The following is a 27565-nucleotide window of genomic DNA, read 5'->3' on the forward strand; positions in this document are numbered from 1 at the left end:
CCAGTGCAGCATGAAGTGCCATGTGCCGCTACTCCAGCTGAGCCAGCCCCTCTGCTAGGGCAAGGGGTGAATTGGTCACCCAGTGTCAGCCTCATGAAGGCTTTGTGACCTAGCCATACTCTCTGGCCGCAGAGGAGTCTGCGTGGGAGCAGCACTGGGGACAAATCAGCGGTGTAGCACGTAGGGAGTTTAACACGTAGTGGAAAGGTAACCCTCTCCCCACCAAAGGAGGTGAGCTAAAGATCCAGGCTGCATGGAGGACATTAATCAGGAATCTCTTCAGAGGTGATGACTAATGCATGGAGCAGAACTGCACAGGAATCAAGAGAAGATGCAATTGTGACCGTGCTCTTAATGCTGAATGCCCACGTCTTCCAGGATCCAAGGATGTTGGGTACCTGGAGTAGGGTCAGCCCCAGCACTGCCTCCTGTCCTGTATATTCCTGCTGTTGCTTCTGTCTCCTACCCACTCCCCATTGGCATCACTGATACCTGTAACTTCTGATACTTAGCATTTATAGAGCACTTACCAGCGCTTTTCAGACGTAAGATCAGCCATGATGGGTCAGACCAAAGGTCCATCTAGCCCAGAATCCTGTCTTCCGACAATGGCCAATGCCAGGTTCTTCAGAGGGAATGAACAGAACAGGTCATCATCAAGTGATCCATCCCGTCACCCATTCCCAGCTTCTGGCAAATAGAGGCTAGGGACACCATCCCTACCCATCCTGGCTAATAGCCATTGATGGACCTATCCTCCATTAACTTATCTAGTTATTTTTTGAACCCTGTTTATAGTCTTGGCCTTCACAACATCCTCTGGCAAGGAGTTCCACAGGTTGACTGTGTGTTTGTGTGAAAAAATATTTTTTGTTTGTTTTAAACCTGCTGCCTATATTTCATTTGGTGACCCCTAGTTCTTGTGTTAGGAGGAGGAGTAAATAACACTTCCTTATTTACTTTTTCCACACCAGTCATGATTTTATAGACTTAGCCGTCTCTTTTCCAAGCTGAAAAGTCCCAGTCTTATTAATCTCTCCTCATACGGAAGCTGTTCCATACCCCTAATCATTTTTATTGCCCTTTTCTGAAGCTTTTCCAAGTCCAAAATATCTTTTTTGAGATGGGACAACCACATCTGCACAGAATATTCAAGATGTGTGCGTACTATGGATTTATATAGAGGCAATATGATATTTTCTGTCTTATTATCTATCCCTTTCTTAATGATTCCCAACATTCTGTTCACTTTTTTGACTGCCGCTGCACATTGAGTGGATGTTTTCAGAGAACTATCCACAATGACTCCAAGATTTTTCTTGAGTAGCAACAGCTAATTTAGACCCCATCATTTTATATGTAGAGTTGGGATTAGTATATGTATAGTGAATGATGAAGCCTCCTGACCCACAGACCTGTACAGAAGTAACTATAGCTGAGAGGCAGAGTAGAGAGAAGTGATAGAATAGAGAGGGAGAAAATGAAATTTGGTTCTTGTGCTCACATGATATATATCTACAGCAGGTGCTTGTGTGTGTGGACAGACCTACTATCTAAGGAGCATGTTGGGCTGTATAGACAGGGCAGAGACGAGGGATTAACCCTCTTCTGGCCCCAGGAAAGATCACCGCTTCCTCAAGTGCAGGGATCTGTAAGGTAGCTGAGCCAAGCCATGTGTGGGAAATTAACGAATCCTATTCTCCCAGCATGAGCCCAGGGGAGTTGTGGCAGGGAGAGTGGGGAGGAAGGTTCTCCAAGGACGAGGGGTGGAGCCGAGAAGAGACCTATCCTTGCTGCAGTTCTGCCAAGGTTGAGCCATGCGCTCTCATGGTTGTTGAGGCTGGCCTGTGACTTTAGTGCTCTTTATTTGAGACAAAGACCTAGTTGAACTTGGGCCCTGTGTAAAAGCAGCTATTTTTCTCCCCTGTTTTTCAATAATCAATACTATACAATTGTGAAAACTGTGCCTACCCTCTGCTCTGACGGGCTTGTCTAGGGCTTGCGTCTGCATTGAAGCTTAGCTGCCACTTCCGAAGTGAGCTAGGCCTACCTCTGTAAGGAGCCAGAGCCTGGCTAGCTATAGCATGTGCTGAATCTGGCTAGAAGTGGAGCTAGTCTCACAGTTCTGCTTCCTACTGAGAAATTGGGCTGGGGGCAAAGGGGAGAACCTATCCTGAATGAACGTGGGGAAGGTTTTAAATTTAGCCACACGATGGCAGTAACGTCTCCATTATAATCCTCCATGCAGCTCCCTGGAGTAGATTTGCTGTTCGAGATACACTCCATTTATTGCTCAACCTCCTGCATGGTTAAATGTTTCTCTGTGTACATGGGGAAAGGATTTGGGACGAATTAAATACTTGCTTAAAATAAGGCATAAATAATTTCAATTAACAGGTTGCATATGGTCTTAGTGTGATGATGATGTAGGGGTAATGGCTATTCGTAGCAGCTCACCTGCTAGCCCTTCCTGGGCAGGGAGTAATGCACAGGCGCTGTGATTGTTAAAGCTGACTTGGGCTATGAGACATAAGGGGTCAGTTTTGTGGGGTGGATAGTGGTAGGATCTATCTGCCAGAGCTAAGGGAAAGATTTAAGTTGGGCCAGGGCTGGGCCAGCCTTTGAGAGTCCAAGGAGCGAATTCCCAAAGGGCCTACTGGCCTCTAGAATTAGATCTACAGTAAAACCTTTGTGAGAGACCACCTATGACGAGTGCCTACGGGTAGAGGCCATGGACCATCACTGCTCTCTGGTGTGCAAGCTTTTGAAGAGAGGCGACCGCTTTTGGTAACTCCCATGAGTGGTTGCTCTAGGCGGAGAAATGGGCTGTGTCCTACCCCTGGCTTACTGATGGAAATTACTTTGGCTGGAGTTCATCAGCGGTGTTCACCCTCCTCCCTCTCTAAGCACAAGGGGTACACGGTGGCTTGTCCCAGTAGCTGGAGGGGTGATGCTACGGCCATGTCCTTCCTCCCAGCTCCAGCCTGGGCTAGAGTAGCAGCCACTCTGTCCCTCCAAGTCCTGGGAGCATCGGGCGGCTTAACACTAGTGAGGGAAATGCCCCTTCCAACAGCAGCTGCTGTCCCCTGAAGTGTGCAGGCATTGGGGGTCACAGGGGCCTTAACACTGCACCCCCACCTTTACTCATCCCCCACCGCTATAACGGGGAGAGCGGTAAAGAGCTATTGCATCACCAGCACTCACAAGTTTTCTTTAGCTGAAAGAGGTCACAGGACTTTGCAAAAAGAGAGAAGTGCCCCGTTTTCCCCTCAAAAGGATAATTACTAAAGGCAAAGTGGTGATATATTTTGTGAGGGAGGCTGTGGAAAATTCAGTCCTCTACCCCTTCTGTTCCTTGGCGTTGAACATTTAATAACTTTCAGGAGAGAGAAGAGGAAGTGGAGAAGAGGTGGGGGCAGGGCCTTGGGAAAGGGGGTGGAATCGGGGCATACCCCCTCCAGCCCCCTGCTGTGAACTGCTCAGGGCAGGGGGCTGGGAGCACCCCCACAACCCCAGCCCTGACCCCTGCACCCACCTCACAAACTCCCAGCCCCCTGACCTGATTCCTGCAGCCCCCCCCCACGACCCCAGCCCTGACTCCTGCACCTCCACACATACCCAGCCCCCCATGCCCTGACTCCTGCACCCCCCCCACATCCCAACCCTCACCCTGAGCACCAAACGGGAGCTCCTGCACCCTCTCCCCCCCACATACCCACCTGCACCCCTCACACCGAATGGGAGCTGCCCCAGGTAGGTGCTCCACACCCCAACCTCCTGCCCCAACCCTGAGCCCCCTCCCTCATTCTAGCTCCTGGCCAGACCCCAACCCCCAGCTTGCTCCTGCACCCTATCTCCCGCCTAGACCCTGTACCCCCACCCTCAGCTCGGTGCAGAGAGAGGCAAAGAGAATGGGCTAGAACCAGGGAGAAGGTAGGTACCCACTCTATGTGGGCAGGGGTGAGGGGGGGATCCTGTTTACCCCCTCTCCAGCCCTGCTGCGCTTGCAGTTTACTCCCAGCCCCTCCCTTGCTCCAACGACCAACCCTAGCTCCCGCCCCGCTGTGTTTTTGCCCCCAGCCCCTGCCTTGCTCCAGTTAGCAGGGACTAATCCTCCCCCCATGCTCATCTCACCCCTGGCCCCTCCCTTGCTCCAGCTGGGAACCAATCCTTCCCCCACACACACACCATGCCCAGCTGTCAGGGTGGATAAAAATCAATGGCTTAAAAAAAAATCAGATTTTTTAAATTTAAATAGTTCCCCCCCCCCCCTCAAAAATCCAATCTAAAGATTGTTTTAATTAAGATACATTATATCATGGAATAGGGATTATAAATTCTGATTCTATAGTAGGAGACTATATTCATGTAATGTTTAAGAAAAGTTTTGTAAATGAGTTCTAATAGTTCAGGGCTTGTTATGCAGACAAAACTACACAGGATCGTTTCAGGGGGCAAGGCAAAGATGCCACATTTATATTATGATAACAATTTGATCTATAACCACTAGCTAATACCTTAATACTTTTATTTATATATATATATATATATACACACACACACACACAGAGAGATGTTCTGCAGCTTCTGTATAGTTACCAGTTCTGAACATAGCTTGAGTTCGTGGCTTGAGTTCGCGGCTTGGGATCGTAGCTTGTGGCGGCTAACTGGCCAGGAAAGCCGGGCACAAGAAAGGGCTGGGTCTGCCCTCCCATGTTGGCAGCAGAACGTTACCCTTCCAAGTCTTCCATCTCACCCATCCTTTTTGTAGGCTTTAGTTTGAATCCAGAGTCTATAGATCTTGCTGCTGCTTCTGGGTTCGGTTATTGATTACCCATCTTCAGCCATTGGTGTTTGAACTCTGTTTCATCAGGACAGGCTGGTGCTGGAGGTTGATTCCATCATCCATCCATACCTCATTCACACATCTCATCTAAACTAATAAGCTTACAGCAGAGTTTTGCAAAAATGAAGGTTGCAGCAAGCTTTTACAAAATGGAGTAAGTGTTGTAAAATGGAGTTTGAATTACAATATGGCAAACAGTGAACAGAAGTAGACAAGCATAGTGAATGGCAAACAGTGAACAGAAGTTACAATGTAGGCAAGTGTAATGAATGGCAAACAATGAACAGAAGTTACAATACTGAAACAGTGCAAGTCTCAGTGATTTAAGCAGGAATTGGATTGATAGTGAAACTTACAAGGGCAACTGGCTGAACAGCTATGGCTCTTAACAAGCATTTTAATTGTCAATTAGCCAGTTATTGGGGTAACCAGTTTTATGAATGACTGTTGTTTAATTCATAAAACTTTACTTATGAAGTTACATTAATAAAGTGCACAATTTAAAAACAATTTCATTCATCAGTTCTACAGGCTTAGGGACCCAATCTTATGGGGTTCTACAGACTTCTGTATAGATTATTTAGGTTAATTTTTTTATCTACCCAATGGGACTCAGTGCTCAGTCTAGAAGATACCATCAGAGATGCTTAGTTTTGCAGTTCTCAAACTGTGGATTTGTGTCTCCAGAGGTAACATGCTTGTTAACAGCAAAAATGTTTTTAAATAAATAAATAAATGTATAGAGGTGAGAAATAACAGATCTCAACTCTACTGTCCCTCTGCAAATTTGTGTACACAGGGTCAACCCCTTACCTCTCTTTAAAAGTGGAAAGTTTCAAAAAGTTCAATGAATAGGAAGATTGTTGGGAGCAGAATAGATCTGGACATAAATGTGAAATCTGGAGATAAATGTGAGAAGTGAGGGACATGTTTTTTTGTTAAAATATTATGTTTGCTGTTGAAGGGAAAAAATCCAGAATACTTAACGTTATTGTTTTAGTTAAATAAAACAATTTAAATGTCTGTCTGGTGATGTTCTCCTCCTAATACAGCCTGGCAAGAAAATCCTCCAAATATTAATGATTAACCTGTTGAATTGGAGATAGTTCATCTCCCAATGACTTCATAAATATCTGCTTCAATTATCTTTGGTAAATGAAATAACTAAACAATCATTCATTTTCTGATATAGCTGTAAAACTCATCTGAAAAGTTTTCAAAATAAATCGCTGTTTAAAAATGTATAGTGTGTATTTTCTAAAAACAAAACCTAAATCTATCTCTGAGTTGTGAAGAATATGTTTTAAGGTTATAACAACCACCAAGAATGGATTTTTATGTAGAAACCCATGATTAAATCGAGTCTTCCTAACTAGTGATTTAAATCAAATCCACCCTGCCTGCTGTGCTCTTGCCCCCATCCTCTTCATTCCCCAGGGGGACCTACAAATATGTTTGGGGCCGGGCCCACAAAAAGTTAATCCGGCCCTGGCTACTGCGGGCGCTGGGGGGAGCTGAGTAAGGCAGCTGCGGGGAGGGGGATGGGTTGGGTGATGCACAGTTGGGTGGGGTTTGGAGAGGAGGGGTGTCTCCTTGTGCACCTGATGGTGTGGGAGGGTGCTGCAGGACTTTTGCCTGCAGGGGGCAGTATTGCCTCCAGGGGGGAGGGCTGTCCCTCTAGTGTCAGTGGGGTAGCACCAGGATGTCATCTAACAAAGTGATGTATAACTGTGATGTCACTGGGATAGTATGATGTCACACTACACGCTGTTATCCCTGTGCCCAGGTTCAGGCAACTCCCCCACGCCTCCAAAACATGCTGGGGGGGGGGGGGGAGCGGGCTGCACCCCCTGACCTCCCTGCCACACTTCCGGTCAGGGCAGTCCCTCTTCCGTTAAGGGATTATGTAACTTCCGGTTAGTGCCTCCGTTTGCCGCTCCGGGCAGCAACACTTCCAGTGGTGCGGCGGTTCTCGGTCCCTTCCGGTTGGGCCGGGGCGGGCGAAAGCGGGCTTCCGGTGAAGCGTTTCCGGGTCCCTTTGTCCCAGGTGTCGCGGGTCCTGTGTGTCCCGGACCTGCTCCGCCTCCGTCCGCAGGTGGGTTCCGGTTCCGGTCTCGGGTGCTTTTCCCCCGTCGCAGCTACGCGGGGTGTGAGGGGGGTGGCAGCGTCTCCCCCCTAATCTGGAGGGTGAGGGGAGCAGTGTCCATCTCCGCCCCGGTACGGCGCCTCCGCTCTCTCCCCCCGGGCTGGGGGCAGTGCCCGGTCCCAACGCTCCCCGGGGTAGCCTCTGTCCCGTCTCTCCCGGGCTGGGCAGTTCCGCCTCTTGCGCCCTGGCTCAGGGAGCGGGCCCGGCCTAGGGGAGGCGGGGTGTGCGCTCGGGGGCGGGGGGAGCCGGTTTCAAGGACTGTTGCTGGCTGGGGGTTGTCCTGCTCCTGAATTCATCTAGCACGTGTCTGGCCCGGAGAGCGCTCCGCTGGGGGTCTAGGCTCGCCCTGCTCTTGGCAAGGGAGGGGGGGGGGGCAGATTTGTGATGCAGCCTTTGTCTCTCTTTCTCTCCTAGGCAAGGCGAAGCTACTGCCTAGAGAAGACGAACAACCCGAGCACCCGAAATGGCCCAGTTCAAGCGTCAGAAGCCTCTGCGAGCTGGCAACCTGCAGGGAGCGAGGCCATTCTCAGGTCAGCTAGCCCGACACCTGGGGATGTTTTCTGCAGACTTAAGTAGTAGCCCAGCCTAATTGTAAATGGCCCAAGTGATGAGGCTTCCCTCACTTTTCCTGGGGAACCTGGAGTCAAGTATTTAATCAGAGTGAGAGCCAGGACTCCTGAGTTCTCTTCCTAGGTGCTGCCACTGACTCACTTAAGAATTATCCACATTTTATTTATGGATAATAAGGTTGTCTCACAGCCCAGAGCCCCTGGACTTCCAAGAGCTAAGCAGATCAAAGCAAACATATCTATCACATTGAGGAGATTTAAACTTCAAGACTTCTTATAAGCAGCAAAGAGTCCTGTGGCACCTTATAGACTAACAGACGTATTGGAGCATGAGCTTTCGTGGGTGAATACCCACTTCGTCGGAAGACTCCTCATAATAAATGGAAAGGGAGGTGGATTTTTTTTTTTTGGCTGTTTTAAAAATTAAATAGGCATTGTATTGTTTTTAAAATTATTATGAAGGACAAGTTTAAGCTTTGTTGTAATGTGCGCTGTTTGCCTGGACTTCTCAAGACCGGAATGGTTGTGTAGGAGGAACTCTTTGAGTTGGCTTTTTAAATACCTTCATGCTGTTTCACATCTGATATTTCTTGATGAAACATAGGAGCCTTGGTTTATAACAGGATTATTCAAAGTGATACAAGCTACGAAAGTGAGATCTTGGAAGCGTGTTGCCGTTTTCATAATGCAATAAAAATATTGTAATGATAAATAGTGTGTGATAAGCATGTCATAAAAACAAATTTTATATTTCCAAGTGAGACGACATTTTAATGAAAGGGGTTCACAGGTTGTTAAAGATGCAGTGGTTCCCAATTAGGAGATGCATGCTGGATAGAGGCAGCATCTTCCCTCCCAACTCCCCACAGTTTGGTATGCTAAGGGTAGGAGTTTCCCAGGGCATTGCTTCTGGAAAACTCTGGTAGCTCCAGTGAGTCAATCTGGTTCTCTGGCTGTTAGGCATCTGGAAAAGTGGACTGCTAATTACAGGTCCGTGTCTCTCCTGCTTGCCCCCCTGTAATCTGGGCTGGACCGGTCGGTACTGAATGGCTCAGATTGGAGCTACTTTTGAGTTGATTCCACAAGGTGTCTCTTTCCTGCTGGGCATGGAACTGTTTACATCCCCTTAGAAGGTCAAAAACAAAGAGCTTTCCCCCCCCCCCCCTCTTCCATTCTAGGGACACACCCAACCTCCTTATTGGGACCTCCACCTGGCCTGTTAAACCCTCCTGTCTCAGCAGATCTTATCCAGAATGCACGGCACCTGCAGGTATGTTGGGGACAATCCTTCCCTCAGCCCCAGCTGCTTCAGGAAGCTGGTGTTTAGGCTGGTCTCTCCAGGAAGTGAGAGACCTTGATGAGAGTTTCTGTCTCCATGCCAACGTATTCTTAACCCTCCAAGTACTAAGTCACTTCTGATCACAGCCCAGCCCCCTGCATGTGGCTGCAGGAATTTCCCTTTAGAGTCTCCTCAGTCTCTGACTGTACATAATGCACCAAATGAAAGTGAAATCCAAAGGGGTCTGTATGGGGCCAGCTCATCCCACTGAGCCACAGGGGGCTAGATGGTGGTGACAGAGCACTTGACTACAGTGTTCCTCAGTCCTGGGGATAGTAGGGGCTGCCCAGAGCTGATACTGGCTGTGTGTATGTGAGAGAGTAAAGTGATTTGTGCATGGAATGTGAGCACGACTGTCTGTATGAATATGTATTGTCTGTTGACTGCAGTGTGTGGTGGGATGAGCGCACAGGTGGTGACTGAGCGTAATGGCAGCAATTGTGTGTTTTGCCTGGTGCTGATGTGTGAGCCCCCACTTTGCCCTGCTGGGATGATGATGTGAACCCGCTGGTCCTTTGCCTTGCAGGTGGGTGAGAAGCAGCGAGTGTTTACCGGCATTGTCACCAGCCTGCATGACTACTTTGGGGTGGTGGATGAAGAGGTCTTCTTCCAATTGAGGTAAGGCGAGGGTTGTACTTAAAGTACTGCACAGGATCTTTTCAGGGGGAATAAGGCAAAACGCCACATTTATTAGTAATACATGTATTAAATAACACTGTATCATATGCATACAATATATATTACGCTCACGCACTCACATACCTATATACACACACACAAGCACACTCCGTCTTGTTGTTGTTACCAATTAGTTGCTCCCCTTAACTGCACTGGCCAGGTGAGTTAGATGGGGGAGGGGTGGAGCCGGGCTTCTGCGGATCTGGATCTATGCTCCGATGTTGACAAGACGAGACCCGGGGTCCTCTGCAAGACACCTCAAATTTATAGCAGCTTCCCTCTTATGCAAATCTGTACCTGTGTCCATTGGTCCTTTGTGCTGCTTCCTTCTGGGTGTTGTCCCAATGCTGCAAAGAGGGTGTTTCCAAAAGAAGGTGCTGGCTTCTAACCCCCGAGGCCATCAGTATGTCTCCTCATCTCAAGAGCCTTGAAGAGCAGAGGGGGACTAAAGTCAGGACGCCTGGGCTCTGGTGTGAAATGATAATGGCAGTGCCTTGTTGCTCTGTGTTTTGTGACAGTGTTGTGAAGGGCCGGTTACCACAGATAGGTGAGAAAGTGCTGGTGAAAGCTGTCTACAATCCAAGCCAATCGGTGCCCTGGAATGCCATGAAAGTCCAGACATTGTCCAATCAGGTATCATTTAAAGCCCTTATAATTCTCTCTATGTTAGCGATGGGTGAGGCTGATCCCTGTGAGCCTATGCCCTGCTGTTCCCCTTTCTCCAACCCTGCAGAGGTTGGGGTGCAGTGCTTCATCTTGAGGCAGCTGCTGCAAGCTGGGAGGCTCTAGGCCTGGGTGGGGAACAAGTTCTTGGCCTGAATATTACATGCCTTTCATTCTATAGCCCCTCCTGAAGGCCCCCACCCCTCTCCTGCATGTGGCATCCTTAGGACAGAAACAAGGCATCCTGGGAGCCCAACCTCAGCTGCTGTTCCAGCCTCACCGGATCCCTCCTCTGTTTCCCCAGAAACGTGAGTACTGACGGCTAATGCAGGGGAGACTTAGAGCACTGGAGCTACAGGGATTGCTGGGATGATCCACCTGTCTTAGTGGCAAGGGTCCTGTGGACATTTTGGTCTTGCCTCTTAGCAATGACACCCTTCCCATCCTGTTGGCAATTGGTCCTGGTAACATTGGGTAAGAAGTCTGGAATAAGCCCCAATCCTCATGAGACCAGAGGAAAGTTTATATGCACCAGCCTCTTCTTGACATAGGCTGGTGGAAACAAAGTTGATTGCCTCCAGACATGGGTTGTGGGAGCCCTGGGATGGCACCTCCTGGAGCGAGGGCGGGGGAAGCCAATGTAGTAATAACAAGCCTTAGTTAATCCAAACAGGGATTGGATTTTTGGAGTGGCTTAGAAATAAGACTGTGTATTTGTTTCCCTAGCAATGAGCCTCTTCCAGTCATCCCCTTCGCTCCACCTGGGCCACCTTGGGAGATACCCTGGTCGGGGCCCAAAGGGCAGACAGGACTCAGGCAGATGGTAAGGACTGTGGAAAGTGTGTCCCTATAAGCTCCAAGGGGGACCGTATAGAACCTTTGGAAAGAGTCTGGATATCTGATGATTGTGTTCCCCCACCCTTGAGGTAGCTGCATCAAGGTTTCAGTGCGTGATTCCTGTGCACATTGTGCTGGTTACAGGGACGACTTTGATTCGAAGAAGCGGAAACAGAAAGGTGGCGAACCGTGGGGAGTGAAAAAGCCACGCCATGATCCGCCACAGTACCGGGTCTACTTTGCACGCTATGCTGTGGACAGGTGAGAGCCCGGAGCACTAATAGGGACACCCGGCCAGCTGTGATTCCACTGTTTGAGGGGCTGTGACTGGCTCTGTGTGTCTGCTGCTAGCCCTAGTTTCTCTCTGCCTGGCTCCAGCCCCTTCTGCGACGCCATGGAAATCCTGAGACGCTACTGCAGCATCCAGTTGCCCAGGGAGTTCTATGAAGTCCGCCTGTGCTGGCTGGACACATTCCCGCTCACCCAGCCACTGACCCTGAGGCACCCCAGCCGCATCCTGGTGGCTGACCCTGCGGAGGAGGTGCCCGAGACAGAGGAGGATGCCACCCAGGATGTTGTGCTGGAGGACACAGATCCTGCATTCAGTGCCAAGGTGAGGGAGTCAGGGCAATGGGGTCCCATGTGCCCAGGTTTATAGGGGTATCTGTGCCAGTCTGACCATGTTGCTGTCCCCACAGGTGATGCTGCTGTCTTCCCCAGGCCTAGAGGAGTTGTATCGCCATTGCTTGTTATATATTGAAGAGCCCAGCGAGCAGAAGGAGAGTCCGGAGCACCCCACAAAGCAAATAAAGGTGAGGCTGCTGTTAATCTGTAGGGAGGAGCAGGAATTCCCTCCTTTATAGAGGATTATTGGGCTTCACAACTTCTCCTTCCCTAGTTCCTGCTGGGGAGGAAAGAGGATGAAGCTGTGCTGATTGGAGGGGAGTGGTCGCCTTCTCTGGATGGCCCCGAGCCGGACGCTGATCCCATGGTTCTGGTTCGCACAGCCATTCGCTGCACCAAGGCCCAGACTGGCCTGGACCTGAGCGCGTGCACTAAGTGGTGAGTGTTACCCTCCCCCATAAGAATAGGTATATTAATTGTCTTGAGAGATGAGAAGACCAAAATATAGCATCATCCACCAGGGTGGATTTGATTTAATCATGGTTTTCTACATAAAAGTGCATTGTTATTTCATATACCAAAGGTAATTGATGCAGATAGATAGTTCACCTCCCAATGACTTCATAAATGTCTCCAGTTCAACAGGTTAATCATTATCTTGCCAGGCTGTATTAGGAGGAGAACATCACCAGACAGACATATTGTTTTAGTGAACTAAAACCACAGTAATAGGATTGGGTCCCTAATTAATCCCTATTCCATGATGAGAGATCTTTGAGCTATAAAAATGGCCTGCTCAGATCCATGTAGATCTGGGCTGGGACTTTGGGTGCATTGGTTTGGCTGATTACATTATGGCTATATATAGAATTTCTGCAGTGGGTAACCGTGGCAACTGATTTTTATTTTGCTTAAACCTGGTCTCACATGTGACTTGGTTGGTTAGTAACAGCTAAGGGAAGATGGAGGCCCTCTGTCTTTAGCATTGGCGGGGTGGACCGAACAGCAAGAGACTTGGTTTGGGTGGGAGTCATGGTCTGTTGCTGTCTTCAGAGTGATCTAGCAGTGACAGGTTTTATTCCCTGACCCTCTCACCCCCTCCCCCATATGCTCCAGGTTCCGTTTTGCTGAGTTTAGATATCTGCGTCAGGGAGACCCGTCACAGAGGGAGACAGTGGTGATCTTCCTGCCAGATGTCTGGAGCTGCATGCCGCCTCTGGAGGAGTGGGAGGCCCTGTGCCAGCAGAAAGCAGAGAAGGCCCCTCTGCCACCCCCCTCACCGGAGGAGAAAGCAGAGATGGTGAGACTGGGCTGTCATAAAGCCAAGAGCAAAAGGTATTATCACTCACTTTTGTAAAGATCTCTCTGTAATGCTTTTAAACAGGACGTGGAGATCCCAGATGCGGCCCCTGCCCAGGAAATGGAGGCCAGTGCACAGGATGTGGATGCCACCAATGCTGTTGCTGAGCCAGCTCCAACTCCCCCCCTGGAACCTGCCATCATCGCTCACCCCAAACCAGCAATGCAGGGTGGGCAGCCGAGCTGCTCCAACATCTCGCTCTGCACCCTGCTGGAGTACAGGAGACGGAGGGAAAAGCTTTCATTTGAGGTAGGCTCTAAGGGAGCTGCCCTGCATGATGGCACCTAGAGTTGCTTGGAGCGCTGCACTTAAAATTCTCTCTGCCTCTCCCCAAGGTGGCGGTGGTGGCAGAGCTTTTCCAGGAGATGCTGCAGCGAGATTTTGGCTACAAGCTTTACAAGGCGCTGCTGGCTCTGCCAGCAAAGGAAGAGCCATCAGAGGCGAAGAGCCTGGAGTCAGAGAAGCCAGCGGAGCATGAGAGAGTGCAGAAGGAAGAGGCCCAGGAGGAGGCAACCAGTGAGCAGGAGCCTGTGCAGGTGTGTCCCCGCTACACTCCTTTCCCCAGCGTCTCAGCTGAGACTACAGAGCACTTCTGACTTTCTCCTGCCTGTTCACAGACCCATGAGGAGGAAGGGGCAGAGCAGAAGCCAGCATGCAGTGAGGGTCCCAAGGTGGCCAAAGAGGATGAGAAGGCCAGCAAAGTGGAGCCTAAAGACTCAACTGATGAGCTGTGCATGCTGAGCCTAGAGGATGACCTCCTGCTGCTGCGAGACGATGAGGAGGAGGACTTTGGTAGGTCTGGTGCACGGCGTGGGTGGCACGTGCATCTAGTTGGGTTGTGCAGACAACTTGCCTTGTTTGTGTCCCCTGCAGGTGTCAAGTTAGATGATGCGGAGGTGAGATCCATTGCTTCTAACCAGTCAGAGATGGAGTTCTCATCGCTCCAGGACCTGGTCAGTAAGCCACCGCAACCCAGACTGACTAGTCTTAAGGAGGGTGTGGGGGGGAAATAGGGCTGCCCTGAACCAATGGTTTGTTCCTTAGCAGCCCAAGGAGCTGGACCCAAGTGCTGTGCTGCCCCTGGATGCTCTCCTGGCCTTTATCTACTTCGATTTGAATTTCTGTGGCTACCTGCACAGAAGAGACCTGGAGAAGATCCTCATGACACTGGGGTTACATCTTTGCAAAGAGCAGGTGAGCACCAGCTTGTGGCTGACCCTCGGGGGGCACTCCATTGTGAAAGTTACTGTGCTAATGAGTGGTGTGTGCTGATTTGTTGACAGGTGAAGCAGCTTGTGAACAGAGTAGTGACTCAGTACGTGTGCCAGTACCGGAGCCTGCACTACAACCGCCAGGACAGTGCTGACCATGTCCCTGAGGAAGGGCTCTTGGGTAAGTAGTTAGTTATTGGACACGTGGGCCATGGCAACTGGTGCCCAGAGGCTAAAGTCACCACTAGGTTGGTTGCTCTTGTTTCAGGAAACCTCTCTTTGCTGCCTGCCTCAAACTCTGTGGCTGAGGTTTCTACTCAGCCCAAGGCAGTGGTGGAGCATGGGGACCTGATCTCCCACAATGGGACTGTCCTCAATGTGGGGAAGCTGCTGGAGAAGGCAGAGCAGACTGAGAGTAGCCGCCTGTACCTGGAGAGCAAAATCCACACTCTGGAGGTCAAGCTGGGTGAGCCAGTGCACTGCTGGGGTGGTGACAGAGTATATGCGGGCCCACCAGGGAGTCATAGGGGGGGCTGAATGTGTTCTCTGCCCACAGAGGAAGCCCAGACCCGTTACTCAGCGACAGAGTCATCAAACAAGGTGCTGACCACTGAGCTGCAGGCTGTACAGAAGCAGCTGGCTGATATGGAGGAGCAGGTGAAATCAGCAGAGAGGCAGAAATCCCACTTCCAAAGGCTGCTGCAGGAGAACAAAAAGCGCCTTGTTCCACTGCAGCTGGAGATCCAGAAGATCATTGAGAAGGTATCAATCTATGCTGTCTCCTCTTGCATTTGATTTTTTTTTGGGGGGGGGGGGGGGGCGCGCCTTTCTGAAGAGAATGGGCAGGGCCTGCTGGCTTATGCCTGCCATCCTTCTCTCTTCCAGACTAATAACTGCTTCGAGAAGAAGGAGGAGGAACCATCATCTAGCAACTGACGCCTGTGGATCTCTGAAGCTATAGTGTGCCAGGAGAGAGCAGAGTCTGTGCCCTATCATGAGCGTAGACTAAATGGCAAGGTCAGTGAGTGAGGGGCATAGATGCTGAGGAACTAAGAACCCTTTCACTGCCTGAGGGAGACTTGAGCTGGATTCCCATTATGGGGGAACAGGACAGTGTTTTCACAGCCTAGTGTGTGCCAGTGACAGCCAAAGTTGTCAAAAAAAGGCCTTTGCTAATTGTCTGGTAAGTGATGGCTGTGAGCGCTACTGCCCATGCCTCCCCTTTACAATAAACACACAAGGGTCTTAAGATGAAGGTCTGCCATCTGCACTTTGTGGTGCTTTAGACAACAAAACAAATGTGGTAACAACTTGTATTTAATGGGAAAGGTTTAAAAAAAATCTCTTCTTCACTTGTCTGTGGCTATTTTTGTCTCTTGTTTTCCCACTGAGATGACTTTGTATAATTTTTTTTTTAATTCTTAATAAATAGTTGTGTGCTACAGGAAAACCATGTGTACATTGTTGTTTGCACTTAAAACAGGGCAGCTTTAGGCCCATTGCATGAGGTAGCAAGAGTAGTCTGATAATGGTTTCCCTCTTTCTCTTGTGCAGCTATTACTCTTTTCCCCACCACCCATCAAAAGTTGTACCTTGTCTTTGAACTCCTTATAAGCTGGAGAGCAGCAGGCAGCTGTGCACAGGTTAGAACCTAGAGTCAGTCAGGAGATTTCCACCCTGTTCTTTATCATCAGACAGCAGCAGCCCTTGAGAAGGCTCCCCCAGGATGGGTGGGGAGGTCAGTCATCAGCCACAATGGACAGGGCCCGCAGCTCGCTCAGCTTGGCTTCGTTCTCTTTCTCCCTCTGCTCATCTGTGAGGCCTGGCTCATCAATCTGCTCTGTCAGGTCTCCGAAGATCTTGTGCATTTCAGTGTAGTACACAACCTGGGGAGAGAAGCGAGAAGTTAACCATGTTCCACCCCACTTACAAATAACAGGGTCCAAAGAATCTCCCCCATGATTTACTGTCCTGTTCCAGGTGGTCACAGGCCAGCACTCTGAAGAGCCTGTTTGTTTTGGCAGGAAGGAGGGTGGCTGCTGCTGGGGAAGGGGGCTGGTCCCCTGCCCTGCCTCAGGAGTGGTGGGAGGCTGAGCTCTGCTCCCAGTGATATCCTTACATTGTGCCACCAACTCACTCACAGTCCTCCCTTACACCACCAAGCCCTATGAGCCTTTATGAAGTAAACCATATAGTCAACTACAAAGATTACGGGAGGAAAGCCCTGAAGGTTTTCCTCCCTGCCCCCCCCCCAAGGTGAGATCTCCTCCTCAAGAGTCTGCTACGCACACAAATCCACAAGGGGGCTCCACACTCCAACTAGAGGATCCAAGTGATGCCCCATTAATGAAGATTGCCAGGAAGCACTGTGCGGCTACTAGTGTCCACACAGGTCCAGCAATTTTATCTAAAATAATGTCCCCATTATGCACCCAGCTAACTCTTTTCTCCACCAGTGTGTGTGTCTAGCAGGCAGTTCAGGTTCTGAGGAGACAGAACCATCAGCTCATGGTACATGGGCCACCAGCTAAAATACAGGCATGAGCACATTCACTAGAGGGCGCTCTGATCCTTTTATGAAAATTGTCATTGAAAAATAGCAATGTTGGCAACTTGCATGCAGGCCTAGTTAACGCGATGGGAATGGGAATTCTGCAGCGAGTTTTGGCTCCTTCTGCTGGCTGAGGAACTATTCAGTGCTAGAATGTCACCGGGGCATGTTGCATTGTCCAGAGACGCTGATGGGAATCCAAATGCCTGGCACCTGGGCCTTGGTGGGTCCGAACCATAAAGCTACTTTTGTGGCGCTCTTTCCCTTCTCTCTGGGTTTGACTCAGGAGAGGGGAGGAATCCTCTGTGAGTAAGAGCAGTGCTCCCTATTTGGAGCTCTGATTCAGAAAACAATGGCGTCTGCCCCTGTGTCAGCTGTGCCCTCCCTGGTCTCTAGAACGATCGCTACTATTCCATAGATACCCGTAGATGAGAACTAAAATAGACATTCCACTGAGTAACTCAAAACCCTGCAAAGATAAATAAACTCAATGAGGCACGGAGGGAGCGATAACCCGGAAAGAACGCCGGCAGGATGAATGGGCCGGCTGAACAGCCCATTACCATTCACGTGCCTTTGAGCACAAGCCCCTTTGGCACGGAAACAGGACGCTCTCGCCAGCCCATGGCTCCCGTTGGAGGAAAACAGTTCAGTGGTCACAGCTGTGAGTCAGGACTCCTGGCTCAGCACTGACTCATTAAGTTACCTTGGGCAAGTCAGATTACTGATCTGCAAAATGGGGAAACACTGCTCACCTCCTGCATGTGTCTGACGTGCTTTGAGACGGAGGGTGCTATGGAAGGGCCAAGTAACCCTACCAAGCGTGGCCACGAATGACTCAGTCAGAACTGCTGCTAACCCTCCACCCCAGCCAAGGGAGTGACTGTCGGTGAGAACCCAGGGACAGTCCCAGATTTCTTTACAACTCCCTGTGCTCGGCGAGGTGCCCCTTTGTCTGTTATTCCTTCATTGTGGGACAGGGAGGAAGGGAATAAATCACCCCTCCAAGCAACCTCAGGGGAAAGGGACAAGAGAAAAAGGTGTGTGAGCACTAGACAACTGAGGAATCTTTGCACAGACATATGTATTAATGGCCTCTGGAGAAGGGAAAGATCTGCTAGGTCCTGCAGTCCCAGCCAAAGCAAGCTTGGGAACATGCAACTGCATGCTCCTCAGTGCCTGCCCAGCCAGCACTGTCACTAGATTGCCAACACCGATGCGCAGCAGGAACCAACAGCTTAGTCTTGACTTTCAACCTGGTTGCTCCTTTATAGCTGGGCCATCCCGGAGCCCCTCTACCATGGGCTTACGCTCAGGGGGATGCGGAGCAGGACTGACACCTCACTCCCCTCCAAATGTGAATGGAAAAGCCTTCTTTCCTCCTCCCCACCCAGCTCCCAAGAAGCATCCTGTGGGGCAGGGCACACAAGTGCCAGCACAGGAGCAACCTGGCTTTGTGTTGGGCACCTCGAAAGAAGTTTCAAAATTGTTTCACGCCGGGATCACGTGTTCTTGAGGTGGGGGGAGGGAAAGGGAAGGCACAGGTACCGTTTGGTTTCATATAGCTGTATAAAGTCTTTCATCCCTCAGAGCGCATCATGGAGCACAGGCACCCAACACCACGCAAATGCAGTCACCTTAAGAGCAGAGGGCAGCAGCCAACTGGCACACAGCACAAGAGGAGTAAGGAGAGGTGATTCTGAACTGGTGTTATTTACACCTTCTTCCAGTCCCCTTAACCGTCTCTGGCCCACTGAGTCTACCGTATGGCCTTAAAATCGATGGCAGAGAGAAGACTGGCAGCAAACGCAACCAACAGGAGAGAGTGGGAAGGTGTACCTTACGGCAGGCCTTCCCCGCATTTAACTCACACCTTCCTCCAGATCTGTGTAAGTTACACCAATTTCGCTTTCCCAAAGCACTGGTAAGTGGGCGTAGCTAGGTCTAGGGGAGTGTGAACACGGCAGTCTAAGTTACACCACCTTACTCATCACCCCGACTGATGCCTGGTGTGCGTTCATCCTGCCAATCAGCCACGCTTGTCTCTCCTATCTGGAGTCACACCTTGTGAACTTGTACGCCTGCTCAGAAAGGAAAGAGGTTTGCTCTGCCCCATCAGGCTGGCCAGCTCCATGGGGAAAAGCTTCTGCACAGAGGAAACCTAGGATGCTTCTCACCTTCCTCATTCCCTCTCTCCACAAGAGGAGGACCCCAAAAGTTTACAGCCCTTCCTCATAAGGGAGGTGGGGGGGAAAGGACCTTGTCCAGAGAGGCTCACATGAACAAGTCCCTGAATCAAACTCTTTTGGACACTGATCACACGAATCCCCTGGGGAAGGGGTAGGATTTGAGTTATGACATTCCAGCCCCCCAAAACTAATCTACATTACAGCCTGCCCTGCACCGTGTCCCTACACAGGTGCCAAAACTGAGATTCCCATTCTCTATCACTTGTGCCAACAGAGAGATTGGGCAGCGGAAAACACAAAACCCTTGAGGATTATGATAGATGTGTAAAAAGCCACTAGCTACTCGGGTTTTTTCCTCAGCACACTTCAGCCAGGACCTGCAGCACTTCATAATATTCCAGTTGTGACGCCTCCCCTAGTTATACTGATGCCCATCAGTCATGACCTGCAGCATCCATCAGCTATGTAGAAAACAAGGACTGGAGACTAGGCAGTGACTTAATACCTTATCCTTTACGATCACCGCTCAGGACCCCAAATGCAGAGGGCCAGGGTATTCAGATCAACGAACCACCCAGCCTCACAATCTCACCTGTTTTGTTTTTTTTTTTGGGGGGGGGGGGGGGCGCTCTGCTCATTGACTCGAATGGTACTGGAGGATGGGGCCCTAAATAAACATCATGAATGTTTTGCTCAGGACCTTCTGCTGAAGCAAAGCACCAGATCCGGGCAACACTTTATGACACAGAAGGGGCGCAAAGTTCACTTCATGTCATTCTTCCTGCATGGCATTCAATCACCATAGAACCAGACCAGCTTCTACTAGAAGCCAACTCGATCTTCTGCCAGGTAAAGGGTCAGGCAACCTATCCGCCTTGTGCCCAACTATAGCTTCCACAATAACCCCAAAGTTCAGGATTGATGTTGTTCATCTGTGACTTCCTTTCCCCGCGTTCATACATCCCAGCATTTTAAGGGATTATTGCAAACCCCAGGAGAGATGTAGCATGCAGACAGAGAAGTCGATGGGATCAATATCTATTCAACTAGATGGTGCGTTAGTCTCAGGGACTCATATGCTGGTGAGATCAACCGTTCACCTAAATAGCATCTGAAAGAGTCTGTGCTCCAGAGCAGGCGCACAAGCTCATGGACATTGACATGAGGGCAGCCAGGGCAGGGGGAGGTTTCACTATGGGTCTCACCTGAGCACGGATCAATGATTCAAAGCTGGGCTCGAAGTAGTCGATGCGGCTGCTGTAGAACTTGGGCATCTCCTCCAAAAGCTGCTTGTTTTTGGCTTCGAAGTCCTCCTTCACCGGCCTCAGCTCCTCACGGGCCTGGGGAATGAGAGAGGGGGTTGCTCAGCTGCCTTAAAAATCCCCCTTTCCAAAACAAACCGATGTATGAACTTCCAGGAAGCTGGCTTAGGACAGTGGTTTTTCACACTAGGGCCCAAGAACATCTAGCGATTTCGATAAGGGAACATTCTGAGGACCAACCTGTGGGTTTGGGGGATGACTGAATCTCTCCCATAAAGGTCACTGAAAGGCAGTAAGGACTTTAACACCTCAGTGGCAAGCTCCTTGTATCTGCCACATGCACAACTCGACTCAGTGAGTGGGCACCAAACATTAAGAGCTTTCCTTAGCCAGTCTCCTCTATGTGGTACTATAAATATGCATCAAAGTTGCTTTTCTATGAGCAGCAAGGTACAGATGACCTGCTGGGAGGCATAATAAAATCGTTCCTTCTCCTGCCTCTCAAAGAGAAATGAAGGCTATACACCAGGGCCCTCAAAAAAGCCTGTGGTCTGAAACCAAACAGAGCTCTACAGAGCAAACCCGGAATGTGACACAAGATCCTCTAACTAGCAGCTCTAGGACAATGTTAGCAAGCACCATAGTTTATCTGTTGGCTGCAGCCCTGTGGTCAGGTGGTGTCTCACTAGGACATTGGCAGATTTCTCTCTCGCTGGGATAACTGTGAAAAGTTCTGAAGGACCCTACAGCCCACGCCATACTAGGGGCCCATGCCGGTGCTATGACCCCATATTCAGAGAGGGGGCGTGACTTGGCCAGCAAAGCAACTTTGCTATGCTGCTGGAAATAAAGGTGAGTAGGGGAGACTCCAAGCTGAGCTAAGGCTTGGCTCTCAGACCTGCTAGCGCCGCTGGGCTGATGCCGAGACTCTGATGGTTTTCTGTCTGCCCTCAGGGTTTGCTCCCCTAACCTTATGCCCTCGGACAATTTGCTGGGTCAACCCCAGGGGAGACTCTTCTGTCTTTGCACTTTGCCTGTGACCTTCAGTTTGGAGAGTCCTATTGGTGATCTTTAAACAGAAGCGTGGGGAGAAAGGGAAATGTCTTTCAGAAGGTGTGGAAAAGGGCAGGAGGGGGTGGGTGCTGAAACATTAGACAAGTTCAAGTCTGCCACTTAATCCTGGTGCAATTCCAAAGGGAGGGGGTGTGGGCTAGCAGTGAGATTCCACATGCTGGCCCTGCTCTGGCGGTGTCTAATCCTATGGACAGATTGGTGTTAAGACAGGTTCCGGGCCTTTGTTGGGAAAGCACGCTAGAGATATGGAGCAGGCATAACTTCCGGCTAGTAAGGTCTTAAAATGACACCAGGCTCAAAAGGGGCAAATGCATTGTCTGACACCAATCCAGCTACTCAAACTGAGGCTGAGAGTGTTCCAACTCATGGGAAAGGAGGGTTAATTCAGGAAGCTTCCTGCATCCAAAAATTGAGGGCTTGGGTAAACAGCTCTAAAAGGCCCAATGTATATTTTAGGCCAGATGGAAATACCTTATGAGACTACGCTAACTCCCTACCAAATATCTGGATCTCTCTTGAATAGCCTGGCTTTAGGTCCTCTCCAAGAGCAGCTCTGGCTATCCCAGGTGTCCAAGCTCAGACTTTTGATTATTTATTTCAGATTTTCATGGGGAAAAAAATTAGATCATACCAGAAGTTCATTAGGAAAAAAATAAAACCGACTTAATCAGCAGGACAAAAGAACTCCCATTTTTCCAGCCATAGCTTTAGTCACTGAGGCTGAGCAGTATAAGCTGCTTACTATGAAGTCTGAATTCTCTTTTGTTAATGCTGATAGGGCTGTTCTTTAACACAATACTTAATTTGGAGGGGAAAGTGATCAAAACGGTGTGTTCTTTCACTCTGATGAAGGCGACTATTCCTTAGAGGTTTCAAGCGAATGTTTTGTAGAAATGACAGATTTTGCTGGGAATGCCGGTGAAGATTTAGTAAAAACAAAACCCAAAACCCAACAACTTTGCTCGAATTTCAGAAAGACATAAGAATTTGGTGAGGTTTCATGTTAACCAGTTATTGCAATTTTGTGAGACTAAGCTTTGTATCAGGTGGCAAATGTGTAGAATTTTATGATTTTTTTTTATAGCTCTTTAGTCAAATTCTGAAGTTCAGGGGAATGCTGTCTCCTAATGTGCTCTTACAGTTATCTCCAGTTCTTGTGGGCTTTAGTTTGGAAAGGACGTTCTGTTTGGTCTCAGACTGAGTGCTCTTAATTTACCTGGATTTACCAAGCGTTGCGCATGTCAATTTAATATTAAAAAAATAATGGCACATTGCCCCGAAACCCTGAATAAATTAGCCTACACTTTAGGGAATTTAGATACAGAACTTAGGAAAGACAAAAGATCATTCAGTCCATTTCCCTGCTGAGGCAGGGTTGTACCCAAGTGTACATTTACAAGGGATTTCCCCTGTCTAGTTTTAAATGTCCCAAGCAATGGTGTTCCGATCATTTCCCTTGTGAGTCTATTCCATAGCTTAATAGATCTTCGATGCCTAGATTTTCTCTGTCTTAATTTCATCACACTATTCCCAGTTACTGTGCTAAATAACTCGGCGCTTACACCTTTCAACAATACTTGGCATGTCAGGATGAAACATACGTAAGGGAAATTGTAGTGTGTCACCCTGCACACAGGGGGTGCCCTAACATTCTCTCCAGAGCTTTTCAACCCCAGCAGTAAGCACCTGTCTCCCAGCTCTGTACCTGGTGTAGCTTGGCAAGGATGGGGCCGGTCTTCTCCTTCTCTTCATATTTTTCCACCTTGGACTGCAGCCGCTTGTAGTCTTGCAGAGTCTGCTCACGTCTCTTCACTGCCATGTTCAGGCTGGGGAACACGCTGCTGAATCTGCAGGGGTTCAAAGAATAAAACCCCGTGGATGCTGTGGCCTGGCTGGACTCATCTTAGAGACATATCTGCTTGGCCAAACTCCCAGCTAAAAGCCTGTTAATTCAAGGTGCTCAGGCAGAATTCTCTATGACACTAGGAGTGGGCGTTAGCACCTGTCCTTAGATTACTGGTAGGGCAGAGGCAGGGGCGGGGTGAGTGCCCTTATGGCCCGATCCAACCCCCAATTACTTTAATAGGAATCGGATCAGGTCCATAATCTGCACAAGTCTTTCCACACAAGACACGAGGTTACCCTACAGACCATATTGATCCTCTTGGAGCTTCCAGCAGATGCATCGTGGGTCCTATGGCTTTAGTGTCTAAAATGTATTTCAAGTTAACGGCCTGCAAACATCTGTAAGATGCCAACATTAAGTAGGGAGAGGAATTCTATGGGGAGTTGCAAGGGGGTCTGACTAGAAGGAAGGGAACGGTATTGGACAACTGGAAATGTAGGCTGAACATCAGTAAACATTTCTTAACAGTGAAAGCTACAAGATCTGGCATAGCCTCCCAAGGAATGGGGTGGAAGCTCCAGAGCTCAGGATATTTAAAATTAGACAGGGAAAAATGCCAGTATGGAACGTTTTTGCACTGGCCGCTGGGCTGGGTACAAACGAATGTCTATGACGCTATGAAAGAGACAGGGGAAGGAGAAAGATAAGAGCTCCTGGCCCAGCAATGAGCAGAATGGTTCAGCAACACGTAGCTGTCCCTTCTCTCGTCGACTGGAAACTGGGCTCTCCTTAGCCAAGTGACTGCTATTAACACAGCCCAAGAAGGGAGATCCCTAATACTAAGGGAGACAGAGACAGCCCTCAGCATTTCCCTGAGGGAAGAGAAAAGCATGAACAAAGGCCTGGGGCCACAAGGGAGCAAGTCCTGAGGGATCCCAGTGGCCCTGGCACTGCCTTGCAGTTTCTTCACTGCTTTGAAAGATTATATGAGCCACATGTTGCTCTTAAACCAGGACATGGGATCATTAGCCAGTCTTCCTGGGACACAAGCACTAGTTCATGACCGAGGAGGAGGAGGGTTGCCAAGACAAAAAGAGGAACAGGAAAGAAATCACAGGGAATTCAGAAATTTTCTCTCCCCTGACTTGTGCTGGCTAGCACCCAGGCCACAATCCTGTGAGGTGCTGAGAATCTCCAATGATTCCACAGGAGTGAAACATCTTGCAGGATTAGGCTGCAATTGATGAAACAAAAAGAAACCCTGATCCCCTCTTTTGTGCATGTGGAAGAGCTCCATTTTGCTACTTCCTAATGTGAACAATAATTTGCTCACACCTATCCTACTTCCTGCACAGAGCATGGAAAAACAATGGGGGTTTGTCTAGGTGCTCAATACTCACCAAAACATTGGTTATGAAAAAGATATTCCCGGCAGCTTTTGTGGCATTTCCCACTAGAGTGAGTGTGATGCAATCCACACTCCCAACACCCCCTCATCTCTCTGTCCTCTGAGTCCTTTTGCTAACATGAACCCTGCACTGTGTGGATTTAAAGACACACCACTCCTTTTACTGGGCTGATCTTACTCTTTAATTACAAAGGGACTGCCCTGCTTTCCCTTTCCGAGAGGGACACGGTCAACTTAGTTTAGATCCAGAATTTAGAATCTGTTAATCAAAACAAGGAGTGAAACAAAACCTAGTCCAAATAGAAATGTGTGAGACTGAACTAACTAATGTTTGTAAAATGCCTGGAGTCCCAGCTGATGGACGGTGCTACTAAAAGGGAAAGTTAGTAGTACGATCATTATTTTGTTAATATAAATTAGGCAGTGGCCTGCAACAACAAGGGAGTGGATCCAAGAAGGCCCTTTCCCGTCTTATGTTCCCATGTCAAAGTGTTTTTTTTGTTTTTTTGTTTTTTAATTTAAACATACATCAACTACTTAAAATCTAGTCAATTTCACACACCTCGTTAGAAGTAGTTAAGAGGCCCCACATTTGTCTCCCAGCCCTCCTTCGGAGACTGGTGATTTTACAGTCATATTTTCCTATTTTTTAAAATGTTTTTTCTCTCCTGCTACTGCTGTGTTACAGAGCCACACAACAACGTGGGAAGCTGGCTGTCTACACAAGGGGGGAATAAAGAAACTGACCCTACACAAAGTGCTGTTAAACACATAAAGCACACAAACTGACAGAGGAGAGAAAAATACTGTTCCCCCACTCATCTTATTAATTTCTAATCACCCAAGGTGTTATTTGCAACAACACCAGCTTCAAACAACAACGTTCAGACAGAGGGTGAAAGTTTTAAGTGGATGGTGGCTCTTTAAATATTGTCCTGCCTAGTTGTGAACCCAATGACAACAAACTTGTGCTAGTGTCTGAGAATTAAAAAGGGACGGTGACTTGCTGTGAAATTAATCGGGTCTAGTTTCACTGTCCTGACCAAGTGAGTTGCAAAACATAAGGAAATAGCAGTGACAGGAAGTAAATGAGACTGTGAACATTTTTCAGGATTAATAATCTACAGTATTAATATAAGGCAAGGGAATTTTTAACTCTGAATTTCCCTTATCAGTGTCTCTTTAACACTGAGTTTCAGCTAACACTGTGCACCATCTCTCTTATCATTATCACATTTGTTCTGCGGAAATTTAGTACCGGGTTTACTTCTCACATATAATAGATCGAATTCTAAGCATTTTGTGAACCTGACTCCTCTATAGTCCATCTAAAATGCTACTGCCACAACCATTTCTAGCCCATGGCTTCACCATGACACGTCCTCTGTATGAGGCACTTGGCTGGATCAACATTGTACTGAAGAGCAAATTCACACATCTTGCCCTTAAGGTTTTAGCTCAGACAGCCCCTGCCTACGACTTGAACTTTATCTCCTTTCATATTCCCTCCCAACCTCCCCGATTTTACCAGTGATGCCAATCTCGGGATCCTCCTCCCACAGCTGATTCCTCACCTTCTTCCATGCTGCCCCTTATATTTGGCACCCCCTCCCTGAGTCTGTTGGCCAAGCCATGTCACTTGCACAATTTAAATCCCTCCTGAAGGCTCACTTCTGCTACCTCATCTAGGCAAAGTAAGGGGAAATAAAACGAATTATTGGCAACGCCAGGCTGTGCCTATGCCTTATTGAGTTGCTTCATCTTCTGATCACTGTCACCTTTCTCCTTCCTCACCTCCTTCCCCTTATAGCCCTGACTCTACCCAAAACCATACGTGTAATTTGACTTCTATATTTGGGGGGGCAGCTCCAGTCAGGCCAATGTGGCTGCGCATAGGGAGGGCGGGGGGAGGGAAGAGAAATTTTGTGGCTGCCCAAGGCTTGCAGGTTTTTTTTGGGGGGGGGACGGGACATCCCCCTGTCCCTCCCCAAACTACGCCTGTGCCCAAAAATCTCCCTTACTTCTGCTCCTCAGTGCCAACCCACATTTAATTTAATATCAGCCGCCTTTGGGTCAGCTGTCAACAGAGTTAAGGAGATCTCCTCCTACACTCGGAGACATCCCTTGCTTTTCATCTGTCCCCTTGGCTGCTTTCACCATTGGAGAGAGGCAGTGAGGTTTATTAGTCTGGGAGTCACTGTTGTAATCCTGGCTCTAACACTCATTCCCTTTGACAAGTCCCAACTGCCCCGTCTCAGCTTTCCCCATCTATAAGATAAGGGTAATGATTCAGATCTCCGGTTTTAGGCTAAACTTGATGAAATCGCTCTGAAACAATAGCACGAGAACAGGTTTTTTATAATGTAGACACACACACAAAAATACCCAACAGGTTCAAATTCTGAAGCATTGAAAACTGCTGATGGGCCCCCAAAAGCTCCTGTGTTTTGTAAAGCAATCTGAAGGTGACTACATCCTGGGTAGAAAGTTGAAGTCTCCCCACCCCCACCCCCGTCCCTCTCCTATTGTCACAGACTGTCCGGATGTGCTGTTAAGCCATAGCCTTAGTCATTGTAAGTCCTACCAGCAGCACAACCAGGATGGGAGCTCTGTGCCCCAGACTGAAGGAGTAGTAGCACCATGCTATCAAAATTCATATTGCCCACAGCAATGGAGCCAGGAGCCAACAATTATGCAGGCTACAGGAATATTCATATTAGCACCAATGTTTTGTGAATTAAGAAATGTCTTAATGAACATTTAAGTAAGAAACCAACAGAGAATATTGCTGAAAGTGACAGAAGAGGCAGCCAACTAGGAGATGGAGGAAAGACCCACAGTTGACCATATTAAGCTAGTTTACAGAACTGAAATGAAGCTTTGTGGTAAAAATGAAACCACCCTCCATCCTAACTTTCAGTGGACTTCAATCATGCACACAAATGGCTGACTATCAGAGAAC

General features: G+C 48.8%; 2 protein-coding genes across 2 annotated transcripts in view; one reads left to right on the forward strand and one right to left on the reverse strand.

Moving 5' to 3' along the window:
* Window positions 1-6868: 6868 nt before the first annotated feature.
* Window positions 6869-15713, forward strand: CCAR2 (cell cycle and apoptosis regulator 2). The gene is made up of 20 exons (XM_065397762.1): window positions 6869-6941; window positions 7407-7522; window positions 8740-8831; window positions 9427-9518; window positions 10097-10211; window positions 10423-10549; window positions 10968-11064; window positions 11223-11339; window positions 11457-11691; window positions 11777-11890; window positions 11977-12140; window positions 12819-13002; window positions 13087-13311; window positions 13398-13598; window positions 13680-14015; window positions 14107-14256; window positions 14346-14454; window positions 14542-14739; window positions 14830-15035; window positions 15159-15713. The coding sequence occupies exons 2-20, from the start codon at window positions 7456-7458 to the stop codon at window positions 15207-15209; spliced, it is 2880 nt and encodes a 959-aa protein (XP_065253834.1). The 5' UTR covers window positions 6869-6941; window positions 7407-7455; the 3' UTR covers window positions 15210-15713.
* The window catches only part of BIN3 (bridging integrator 3), a 55317-nt gene continuing 43325 nt past the window's right edge, over window positions 15574-27565 (reverse strand). Inside the window, exons 7-9 of the mRNA XM_065397763.1 lie at window positions 23055-23196; window positions 20219-20353; window positions 15574-16159 (exon numbers count right to left, since the gene is read on the reverse strand). Of these exons, the coding sequence (XP_065253835.1) occupies window positions 16013-16159; window positions 20219-20353; window positions 23055-23196 (424 nt within the window). The 3' untranslated portion in view covers window positions 15574-16012. The remainder of the gene's footprint in view (window positions 16160-20218; window positions 20354-23054; window positions 23197-27565) is intronic.

This window comes from Emys orbicularis, chromosome 2 (genome assembly GCF_028017835.1).
Source record: "Emys orbicularis isolate rEmyOrb1 chromosome 2, rEmyOrb1.hap1, whole genome shotgun sequence".
Lineage (NCBI taxonomy): Eukaryota > Metazoa > Chordata > Testudines > Emydidae > Emys > Emys orbicularis.

What these genes read in the sequence shown, in the direction of transcription:
- CCAR2 (XM_065397762.1), top strand. Translation starts at nt 7,456, where the DNA reads ATGGCCCAGTTCAAGCGTCAGAAGCCTCTGCGAGCTGGCAACCTGCAG. An exon ending in TCCTCTGTTTCCCCAGAAAC is followed by an intron (nt 10,550 to 10,967) that starts GTGAGTACTGAC and finishes TTGTTTCCCTAG; the next exon opens with CAATGAGCCTCTTCCAGTCA. An exon ending in CGGAGGAGAAAGCAGAGATG is followed by an intron (nt 13,003 to 13,086) that starts GTGAGACTGGGC and finishes GCTTTTAAACAG; the next exon opens with GACGTGGAGATCCCAGATGC.